General features: G+C 33.9%; 2 protein-coding genes across 2 annotated transcripts; both read left to right on the top strand.

Moving 5' to 3' along the window:
* The first annotated feature begins 27 nt into the window (after nt 1-27).
* LOC113775409 (UPF0481 protein At3g47200-like) lies at nt 28-2,831 on the top strand. Its single transcript, XM_027320268.1, has 2 exons — nt 28-334; nt 1,360-2,831. Exon 2 carries the CDS (start codon nt 1,365-1,367, stop codon nt 2,637-2,639), a length of 1,275 nt encoding a protein of 424 aa, XP_027176069.1. The 5' UTR covers nt 28-334; nt 1,360-1,364; the 3' UTR covers nt 2,640-2,831.
* A 2,926-nt stretch (nt 2,832-5,757) lies between these two features.
* On the top strand, nt 5,758-11,120 carry LOC113775238 (choline-phosphate cytidylyltransferase 1-like). The gene is made up of 8 exons (XM_027320027.1): nt 5,758-6,067; nt 6,787-6,900; nt 8,026-8,121; nt 8,492-8,534; nt 8,835-8,990; nt 9,092-9,172; nt 10,341-10,439; nt 10,646-11,120. Exons 1-8 carry the CDS (start codon nt 5,934-5,936, stop codon nt 10,805-10,807), a joined length of 885 nt encoding a protein of 294 aa, XP_027175828.1. The 5' UTR covers nt 5,758-5,933; the 3' UTR covers nt 10,808-11,120.
* Nucleotides 11,121-11,853: the final 733 nt, after the last annotated feature.

The following is an 11,853-nucleotide window of genomic DNA, read 5'->3' as shown; positions in this document are numbered from 1 at the left end:
CACGAGCAAGTTATCTACGTAGTAATTGCTCTTGTATTACAATTGTCTACCTTTCACACGACTCGACTTAGTTGGTGAGGATCAAGCTCTAGCGAAGCGCCAAGCTGGTGAAAAGGTCTCAAGTGCAACTGTCGGAGTTTCAATTGTGCTGCTAGCTCCGGTCCCTCTTTTCTCGCATCATTTTCTGATTAGACACTGTAGCCAATGTCTTTATGTGCTGTGAAGTTTCTTATCCCCTGATAGATATTATTGGAGAGGAGGGGTCGACGAACATTCTTGGAATTCAACTTCAAACATCAGACCCGGGCGCTTTTCTAGTCTCCTTCTTCCTGAGGTGAAATTCCTTGTCTTCTCAGTTTCTGATCTAATTCTGCTGCATTTTTTCAACCATCTGTGATAACAACATCTTCACTTTGAATTAACCTCTTCTTCTGTATTTCTACCCTAGTATATGTGCTAAATGTCTTTTAACCCAAGTGTTTCATCAGTTAGGAATCGCTTCCGGTTTAACCATAGTAGTAGCCAAATAAGTTAGTCAACTTATCCATCTCAAGAATTGGTGATCTTTTGATTTGAAGCATGATCGTTTCTTTATAAAAATGCTTGATTCATGATTTTATACAAGGATAATAATAGTTAACAGGCCGAAGCAGTACTTGATTAGTTACTCTGATTAGCCTGATCGAGCTCCAAACTCTATATATCAAAGCCAAAGTGAAGTACTTGACTCTTAGACTAATCAGTTAATGATAAGTGAAGCGTGTTATTGATTCTGTAGTCTCCTTGTTTTAGCATAACTTGTGGATTGCTAGTGGATCTTCTGCTATAAGTAGAATTGGGCCAAAGTGGGCACCAATGAAATTGTTTGAGAGCTAAATTTGCCAAACAGGAAACCTCCGGCAACTTAGGAAATAAAAGGAATAGTGAATCAATATGGCAAAGTGAAAGAGATAATTTAGTCCATTTTAACAGCCCAAAAAGGAATTTATCTTAGTTCTACCAGCGGGGTTGGGGAGATGTAATTAGGGGGCACTTTGCCAAGCCCTGTAGGCTGAACGCCAGACATCAAACTAACAATGCAATTGTTGCCTCTTTGTGGTTATACATCGGCAAAGAGATGAACTATATCCCAATCATATTTCTTTCTCTTTTGCCTTGAACTAACTATTGAGTTTAGTTAGTCATGGCCTAAGCAATTTCGACCAGTACTTTAAATCCAGAAGTTATTAAGCCAGTGCTCCGTCCTGTCGTCATATGCCTTCACTGTCTCCTTTCGGATGTTTGCTAGCTATTGAATCAATGTCTATCAACAACATGCATCTTTTGTTGGTTCCACTGACTGCAGCGTTTTTTCTAAAGTAAACATGCAGCTCAGTAGAAGTGCAGATGTCTCCATCACCATTCAAGAAAAGCTGAAATGTGTCGTTGCCTCAGAGTTAGGATGCAACATCTTTAGAATACATAGCCAGTTGCGGAAGGTAAATGAGAAAGTTTATGAACCCGAGATCATAGCAATTGGACCATATCATCGTGGAAAACCTGATCTCTCACGTATGGAGGAGCACAAGTTGGTTTATCTAAAATCATTGCTTGGTCAAAAGATTGAGAAGGTGGCAACATGTGTTGCTGCAATGAAGCCACTGGAGGAAAAAGCGCGAAAGTGCTATGCAGAGCCTATAGCCCTTTCATCAGATGAGTTTGTAGAAATGATGCTGTTAGATGGCTGCTTTATCATACAATTGCTGCTTAAGTTCAAGGAAAAGGATTTGATAGATAAAACTGATCCTGCTTTCAGGTTGGAGTGGATTCTGAACAGTTTACAACGCGATTTAATGTTATTTGAGAATCAGCTTCCCTTCTTCATTCTTTGCAAATTGTATGAAACAATTGAGCTTCCAGACCAAGAAAGTGGATTGATCGATCTTGCCTTGAACTTTTTTAGTGATCTTTTACCAGGTCACGGGACAGCACGCGAAAATGGAAATCCACAGGACAACATCAAACATTTGCTTGACTTGATACACAGAAATTGGTCTACATCAAAACTCAAGCCTGTTAAAGAAATGACAAGGGGCACAGGAGATATGGCGTTGATCCGCTGTTCCATGGAACTTGCAGAGACTGGAATCAAGTTAGAGAAAATTGCTCAAGAGGACATATTTGACATAGAATTTGAAAATGGAACTCTGCGAATCCCCACATTAGCCATCGAAGAGAGGACAGAATCTTTCCTCCGGAACCTGGTTGCCTATGAGCAATATTGTGGGGATGATCAAATCAACCTTGTGACAGACTATGTGACGTTCTTGGGTTGCCTCATCAAGTCTGAAAAGGATGTAACAAAACTCTCCCACCATGGAATCATTGATAACTTTGTTGGTGAGAGTGAAGTCATCTCTGAAATGTTTAACAAAATGATTGTCTGCATAGTTGGGCCAAGTAGAAATTTCCATTACGCTGAGATATTCAGTAGAGTGAACATCCATTGTGACAGACGTATGAACCGATGGTGGGCTAAGTTAAGGAGAAATTATTGCAACAGTCCTTGGGGAATAATTTCGATTATTGCTGCCTCTCTTCTGCTGCTACTCACTTTGTTGCAGACTATATTTTCGATTTTATCTTGGAAGAACCAATAGTTTGACAAATTAAGACCATTTGGTAGTTCGTCGAAGACTCTGTAAAAGAACATTTCAGTTCCTGTCCCGTTGCAACTGGCGAGCTTTGGATCAAGGACCATTGATTTTCTACGGTGTACTAGTACATTGCAAGCAACTAATAAGTTTTTGTGTTCAATTAAAAACCTTTCTGGTTTGTGTTGTCATCTTTCATCATGCCATGTTCATTCAAGAGAATCAAATTCAAATCACAAATCATAAATCAAAATTTCAAAAGCAACTTGAATTTTATTTTCCACGCAAATTGTTGGTTGCCTGGGGCTTCAGATCGGTTCTTTTGTCACTTTTAATGAGAAAACAAAGTTACGAGGCAATTGTGTGCTTTCATATTCTTGTCCTCTCTTCTTCGGTCACCGCTTTTAGTCCACTTTGATACTCGCAACTTGTTTGATAAAGTCTGACATTTATCAAAATTTCTGTGGCCAATGGTTAACCATTTTGTCGAGCAAAAATCCTTTACTACGTGAAAGACCGTTCTTGAGACATATAGCTATTGGTTTGTAATTTCCTTTAAAGCATTGGATCATCAAGGACCTATGATTCTGAAAGTAGGGCTACATATGAGTCGAATTGTTTGTGAGTCGATCGTGAGCAACTCGAGTCAAAATTTGATTTTATTTCGATCAATATCGAATTCGAGCTAATCAAATCGAACTCGAGTTCGTACTGGAACTCAAAGATACTTAGTTATATATATATATAATTTGAGTAAATTTTATATACACTATCATCGTTGGATTCATGACATGTGTGCAAAAGTTGAATTTCAAATTCAAATTTTGCACAATTGTCATTCATTCAATGCTATAGTATATACATTGTTAGTATAGAAAAGATTAATCCATATAATTTTTATTTAATAGTGAAATTATATATATAACCTAAATTTTATTATTTGTTAAGAAAAATTACTATTTTATTCTTTTTTAAAAATAAAATAATTATTTTTTATTTTTTTAAACTCGAGTTCGAACTCAAATTTTACATTGAAAGCTCATCGAACTCAAACGAGAGCTCAAGTTTTAAATTTGGTAAAATTGAATTGAAACTCGACTCGATTAAGTCAAAATTTGATTTGACTCAACTTGGTTGCATTCTTATTTGAAAGGTGCACGACTTTTTAGGAGGTATCATTTTGGTATTAGAATTTCCTGAAAATGCAATCTTTAAATTTACTTCAAATACTTTCCACTTTAACCCTTTTTTTTTACTATTATAGGTATAAATGAGTCTAATCAAATCGAACATCCTAATATTCAAGTTTAATTATTTTAATGAGTTTGAAATTTTCAAATTTAATTTATTTATTTGTTGAATCAAACTTAAACAAATCTTTTATTGAATTTGAAATTTATCGAGCTCTTCAATGACTTATTGGTGAACCAAATTAGAATGAACTCTCGTCAAATCAAATTGAGTATGACTCCTGTATTGAGTTTTTGATTATTTTTCAACCCTATTTACTATCCTTTGTCATCTTTGGTTCGCACATCGGAATTGGATTCGGATTCGGAATCGGATATCTTGGGTTTGGAATGAGGTCATTCATTCCAATATATTTGTTTGGTTCAAGTACTTGGAATGTGTATCATTACTATAGTTGATGTTTGGTTCGTCGACTCTTTCGGAATGGAATATAATAAATATATTATAAATCACATTGTAAATGATAGTTATTGGCTCTTTGTAAATGAGATATAAGAAATTTTTACTAATTAAATATATTAGTATAAATGTATTAGTAAATTTAGTCTAACTGATTAATAATTTCTATTAGTAAACATGTATAATTATTAGTATAATTGATAATATTAATTATATTACACAAATTAATATACATTATATAATATATATAACTAATATTATTATTATTATAAGTTTGTAACTAATTAAATTAAATATTATATATATAATTAAATATAAATATACAAATGTTATAATATAAATATACAATTATAATTATATAATATATACAAATATTAATTATACAAATATTTTATATAAATGTAATATATATTACATATTAAATATAGTTGTTATTATATATTATTATATTTAAAATAATAATAATAATAATTATTATATAATTTATTAATATTACATACATGTATATATTATAATTATACGCACATATAATATACATTTATAAATATACATATATATTATAAATATATTATTATATAATATTAATAAATTTATAATATATATTATATAAGTATAATTATATTTAACTAAATAATTATAATATATAATTATATAATATAATAATATCATTATTATAAGTTTGTAACTAATTAAATTAAATATTATATATAATTAATTATAATTATATGAAAGTTATAATATAAATATATAATTATAATTATATAATATATAAATATTAATTGTACTAATATTTTATATAAATATAATGCATATTAATTAGATATAGTTATTATATATTATTATATTTAAAATAATAAATATAATTAATATATAATATATAATTTATTAATATTATATACATGTATTTATTTTAATTATATGCACATATAATATACATTTATAGATATACATATATATTATAAATATATTATTATATAATATTAATAAATTTATAATATATATTATATAAATATAATTATATTTAACTAAATAATTATAATATATATTTATATAATGTACTAATATTATAATTATAATATATTATATATATGTATATATTATAATATATAATAAATATAATAAATATAAATATTAATTATATCATTGTATAATTATAATATGTAATTGGATTTGTTTCTTGGAATCAAACTTGGGAATCGGACAAAACCCACCAAAATACTTGGGAATGGAGAAACACCAAATTTTTAGAAATCATTCCAAGATTTCAATTCCCATTCCAGTGAACCAAACACCATTTATGGGGTTCATTCCATTCCCCGAATCCGATACCCTCTTACCAAACGCCCCCTAAATTTATTCCTTTCTTGGTGATCCAATGACCCGTTTTATCCTCCTCTGGCTTTTCTTTCCTTTCTTTTCTGACTCCAATCCAAGGGCCCAAATTCACTCGCATCCGATCAACGGTCAAATTTCATCCTCCACCTTTTCCAGAAGTGGTATCATCTCCCAAAGCATCTTCTCAGTCGATATTCCTCTCAGATTCCCCCCAGTCCCGGGTGCCCGTGTTTCGCTTTTCCCAACAATCCATCCCGGCCCCCTCTTTCCCTCTCCTTCTTTCGCTTTCTCGCACCTTGATCGGAGACGGAAACTATGGAGAGTAAACCCCAGAAGCCAATTCCCATGAATGACCCCCCGACGGACCGCCCTGTTCGTGTTTACGCAGATGGAATTTATGATCTCTTCCACTTCGGCCACGCTCGCTCCCTTGAACAAGCTAAAAAATCGTAATGATTTCTTATTTTTCTAATCTATTTGCTTTTAAATTTGAGAATTTTTTTTTGGAGCGGGTGACTTAGTTCTTCTTTATTTTTTAATTTTTTTGGGTGATCTTTGGGCAGTATGGGATGTGGTTTGGGTTATTTTGGTAGCTTGTCATCTCAAGCGTTTTGATAAAATGTGTCTATGAGATTTGGTTGATTTAAAGTTAGAATTGATAGTGCAATGTTGGCCTGCTTTCTTATGTAGGGGAATATTGGTAGTGGGGATTGTATTTTCTTCCTATGAGGTTGATCCGTGTAATACGATGCCCATATGATTCTAGAATTGTGGAAAAGGATGATAAAGAAACCATCTTGAAGGAGGCAGCGTTGGAGCTGATTTCATACCATGTACATGTGCCGTTGTTTGCCTTGAAAAAGCGTGGATTAGTAAGATATTGACCACAATTAGAGCGTTAAGGAACTTAAAATTAGAGTTGTTAGGATCAGCCGTGGTATTGGGACAGACTGCTTTTTGTTCATGTAAAGCTTATGAAAACCAGGGTAGCATTCTAGTTATTCTATCTATCATTTTCTTCCTGAATGTTGTATATATTCTCGAATATTTGACTGCAATATTTCCTTGGCAGTGTTATAATTATGTTGAATTGTGGATATCATGATTAATTGCCTTTTTTGTCACTCCTTTTGGTAATTGTGATTATGATTGATTATTTTCTATCCAGGTTTCCCAACACCTATCTACTTGTAGGATGTTGCAATGATGAAGTCACCCACAAATATAAGGGTAAAACAGTTATGACTGATGCGGAGCGATATGAATCTCTCCGGCATTGCAGGTTGATGTGAAGTAATTTCTGTTATTTAAGCTCTCTATATGAATGGTGGTTTGATTCATTATGTAAATCCTAATAGACGAGGAAGTGGTTTGATTCATTAATTAAATACTAATAGATGAGCAAAGGGGATGTTGAACGAGGAGCCAGTGCATTTTCTTTTGAGGCTAGTTTTACATCTCCTTTTATCTAGGCATTTATTTATGCATTAGGTACTTTTCTCTTGTGTAGCTATTTTCTTCAGATGACTTATGGACTTTTGAAGCAGTGAATATTACCACCTCAAGGATAAATACTTCAATTAAACTTTAGTATAGTCTTCCTTCCTTCCTTTTATTTTTTTAATATTTTTTAATTCTTTTACTTTTTATACATTGGAAGGTAAAGGGTATGCAAAAAGACAAGAACTTGAGTGCTGTTATTTGTTTCTTTCATTAGAACTTCATTTGCAATTGCCTCTTGCTTGTTTTGTTTGCTGCATCCTCTTTATGCTCGAGGATACGGTTGCAACTATGAAAAATTTTGTTCTGCTTTGTTGTCCAGACAAACTTCTAGGTCTTTCGACTTCCTCAGAACAGACAGCCAAAGAAGTCAAATGAGTGAGAAAGAGATAGAGTACCTTGATATGCACCAGTTCTTATAGGAGAGAGTAGACCTCTGATTAAGTTTCAAGCAGTCATTTTTTATTTATGATGGGGTAGCAGAACGATATTCTTTCCTTTGACCATCCAGCATTGTTGGGATAACACTTTTATTCTGCATTGTGAACAGAAGCTTCCCTTACTAAGAAAGAAGGAAGCATCTGTTCCCACGTTAGTTTCACCATTGTCCCCTTCAAATTCTATTTTTGTAGTATCAGATTTATTTGCTGGAAGTCACAGCTTCAAAGGGGTTGACCACTGAGATTTTTTCAAATAGGGCTTTAGTTGGGAACCTTATCAAATGTGTGTCATCCAGCTTTTGCCTTGTAGCTAAAGTTATAGAGATAGAGAATTCTTGGTGCTTTAGTAAGCTAGATTGATAGTTAAAATCAAAATTTCTGTTATATCCTGTTGTCCTGTACTGTTGCATTTTCAGTGCAAGCTTGTGTTTATTTGTCTATTCTTTCTAACTTCTTGTTCCTTATAGGTGGGTTGATGAAGTTATTCCAGATGCCCCTTGGGTGACTACACAGGAATTCCTTGATAAACATCAGATCGACTTTGTGGCACATGACTCTCTTCCGTAAGGTTTACAAACCCAAGAACTGTTTATTATGCTTGCCTCTATTGGCCTTTTGGCGTAGATGAAGTCTTCTTCAAACCTTCAAAGTGTAGGTTGTATAAAATCTGTTAAACATGGTTACAGGATAACCATGATATATAAAGACCCAGCATGGTTTCTGTGAAACTAAAAAGGATGTACATTTGTGAAATAATGTGGCTAGACTATAAGGCACATAGTTCATGTCCTCTGCTGCTACCTCTTGAACCAAGTATGAAAAAAAAAAGAAAGGAAAAAGATAAGAACTTAGAAAATCTCTGCAGTACCATACTTTTTCGCTTGGTTTCTTTTTCTTGTATACTTGTATGTTGATATTCTCTCTTAATGTCAGTTATGCTGATGCAAGTGGGGCTGCCAATGATGTCTATGAATTTGTAAGTGCAAATTGTCATTACCATGCAGGCTAGTGCTTTTAATTATTGTGGCTGCTATTATTGCTTCTATCTTTATTACTTTGTTCTCTTGTTTGATTAACACCTATTTGGCTGCTATATGTTTGGTTTCTGTTACTTTTCTAGACAATTTGTTTGCCTGCTCGTTGTTTCTCTTCTAACTTATCCTCTAATTGGCTTTTTCCTTTCAAGCTGCTTAACTGCTATGTCAATCTTAAATCCTCTCGTGCTGCCTAGATGACTGTTTTGATATGAAAATCATATGTCAAAATCTTATTTTAGGTTAAGGCTGCTGGAAAGTTTAAAGAGACAAAGCGAACAGAAGGAATCTCAACATCAGATCTTATAATGAGGATAGTGAAAGATTATAACGAATATGTGATGCGGAACTTGGACCGGGGTTACTCAAGAAAGGAACTGGGTGTGAGCTATGTCAAGGTAGAGTTACACGTCTTGGCTGATTAGTTGAACGTCTACAATGTCCATTACCATCTCTCTCGTTGGGATGCGTATTGAGTGCTTTCTCATTTTAATTGAAGGAAAAAAGATTGAGGGTGAATAGGGGGTTAAGAAAGTTGCAGGAGAAAGTGAAGAAGCAACAAGAGAAAGTGGAAGAGAAGGTATGCAAGTCTTGTTGCCATATTGATGTTATCTTTAACATATAGTGTAATGTAGTGAAGATGAATCATGATATGTTGTATCTGGCCATAATAACCATTCTATTTCATCAGAATAAGAAAATAGTAGCCTAACATATTCATTGGTTGCAAATTTGCAATTTTATGTTTTAATGATCTATATGAATTTGGAAGTGCAATTTCAGTCGGTTATATTTTTGTTCACTTTGGAGCTCAAATAAATTAGGCGCTGCAAATTTGGACTTGTGACATTTAACTTCTACAGTGTGGAACCATGAGAAGGGAGATTGGAATTTTGCTATGTGATAGTGGCCCTCCGAATTATGAACTAATGTTCTATAATTTGTTTAAAAAAACTTTCTACACTAGTGAATCATCAGAAGAGGGAAAAGAAGATGATGAAAATGAATTTGTGCCAGGCCATTGACTTTCAAAGAAAGTATGAAGATGTCTGCATAACAGAAAAGTACTGTTGTGGATTTTGCTGATAAAAATTAAGCTGGCATATGATAGTTTTAATGGAACAGCAGATCATATAATGGTAGAACTGCCTCTAATGTCTTTGGAGTGTTAACAGGAACCTTTTGGTGAGCTCTAGGCAAAGAGAGCAAGCCCTCTGGTAATATTGACAGTTTGGCAGCATTATAATGCCAAGAAAATACACTGTAATTGGTGAATCTAAGTCTACATCAGTAAGATCTTCATTGAGGAGTTATATGCTTGGATTTCTCACATGGTGTGTGATTCCCTTGCATAATTTTTTTCCTCTCAATAAATTAAGTAATATTGAACATTGCCCATGCTTGATACAATTGACAAGCTTGAGTTATATCACGGACTTAAATTTATTGGTAGTCAATATCTGTTTTGAAACACTGCAGTTTTTCAAATTAATCTGTCATTTTTTAGTTCAAACCATGATTACTAGGAATTTTTGTGATCAACTGTCAATTCTTTGTTGTGTTGCGCAGCATTACTGAGCTTTGTAAGTTTTGTGTTTCTGAGGAGGCTCCATCTCCATGTGGAATGCTTTCAGCTTTTTCCTGTACAACGAGTGTTCCCCCTCGCCCCCCCCCCCCCCCCCCAAACACCAAACTCTTTTTCCAGCTATATTTGAATTACTGTAATTCTTTTCTCTGTGAATCTTCAGATGCAAACAGTGGCAAAACATCGTAACATATGGGTGGACAATGCTGATCGATTGGTTGCTGGGTTTCTTGAGATGTTTGAAGAAGGTTGCCATAGAATGGTAATTATCTCATTGTCATTTTTTGTATCATGAAGATCTAAGAAAAAATTTGTTGATAGAGTACAATTTTTAAACTTGTGCCCTCTGTATAGGAAGTGTGTGGTAGGAAAGGGTAGACAGGACTTAATAACATGCTACACTTTTGATTACTGAAATAAGTGTCAGATTTGCTTCTGGGATTAGACTTTATTTGGACATTTCTCCAGGGAACTGCCATCAGAGACCGGATTCAAGAACAAATAAGGACAAAGAATATACGGGGACTGATATACGATAAAGAAGATGAAGATGACTACGAGGAGGATGATGGGTATTATTACGATGGCAGTACGGATGATGAATACTATGATGATGAGGGTGAGGAATGACCTCCTCATCATCCGATGTTTAGTTCGAAAAGGTGGCTGTCATATTCAGCTGCAACACATGGAGTGTGGTCTGGATCAAGACTTATAAGTGTTTTTCTGCTTGCCTGTTTCAAAAAATGTCTACCCCACATGCATCAGTTTTGATGTGTCCTTGTGCATCAGAAAGTGCTGTTTGTATTTTTTGGGCTTCATTTAGGTATGTTTTGGAAAGTGTTCTTTGTAATTTGTAGAAAATAGCGCTGATTATTATTCTTAACAGAACTCTTAGAAACTTAAAAAGTGTAAAACAGTTTTGGAAATTATAGATATTTAACGTGGATGTTTGCTTGTTTCTACAAATGCTTTATTTAGTTGCCAGCCCCCCGTCCTCCCCCGGTTTTTGTACTTCTTGGTATGCATGGATTGGAATTTTTATTGCGACAGAGTAACCGAAGGATTGAACTATTGCATGTTCTTCATATTAACCGATTGATTGGTATGTCCAATTCGATGAATTCTATCAGCTGCAAATAATTTTCTCCTGTTGCTCTTTTGCTTCGGATTTAGCTAGGATTGGTTGATGGTTAATTTTTGGGGTAAAAAAAAAACATGACATGATCCTTAATAGGAAGTTGTAAGGCTATAAAAATTGTAAACTACCCGTTTAAACTATTACCTCAGTTAAAAGGTGGCTGTATTCTTGGTTAATTGATGTATTACTAAAACCGTTTATAGGCTGAGCACTCAATAGATGGAAATGGTATTTCATCTAAACATGAAACTTTTAGTTGCACAATCTGGCCGCCAACATTTCACGATAGAGAATTAATCTGCAGTTCTGCAAGAAACACTGAAATTAATATCTGAAACCAGAATTTCAATTTGCTAAATGCGGTTAAGAGTTTCGCTACATATATTCTCGAGCATGAAAACCAGCTTAAAGCAAAATGAAATCAATTTTTCTAAAGATCTCAAACAAAAATCTAGCAGATTACTTTAAAGCCAACCAAAATCTGCATGATCAGAATTTCGGTTTTCTTTAAGAGGTAAGAATTACAGTAGATATA

The sequence above is a fragment of the Coffea eugenioides genome, chromosome 6, assembly GCF_003713205.1.
Source record: "Coffea eugenioides isolate CCC68of chromosome 6, Ceug_1.0, whole genome shotgun sequence".
NCBI classification, from domain to species: domain Eukaryota; kingdom Viridiplantae; phylum Streptophyta; class Magnoliopsida; order Gentianales; family Rubiaceae; genus Coffea; species Coffea eugenioides.
This window is presented reverse-complemented; position numbering and strand designations above follow the sequence as displayed.

Bases quoted from the DNA above. Each gene is read 5' to 3' on its own strand.
- LOC113775409 (XM_027320268.1), top strand. From the start codon at position 1,365: ATGCAGCTCAGTAGAAGTGCAGATGTCTCCATCACCATTCAAGAAAAG.
- LOC113775238 (XM_027320027.1), top strand. From the start codon at position 5,934: ATGGAGAGTAAACCCCAGAAGCCAATTCCCATGAATGACCCCCCGACG. The intron at 8,535-8,834 runs GTAAGTGCAAAT...ATCTTATTTTAG, and splicing joins CCAATGATGTCTATGAATTT to GTTAAGGCTGCTGGAAAGTT. The intron at 10,440-10,645 runs GTAATTATCTCA...ACATTTCTCCAG, and splicing joins AAGAAGGTTGCCATAGAATG to GGAACTGCCATCAGAGACCG.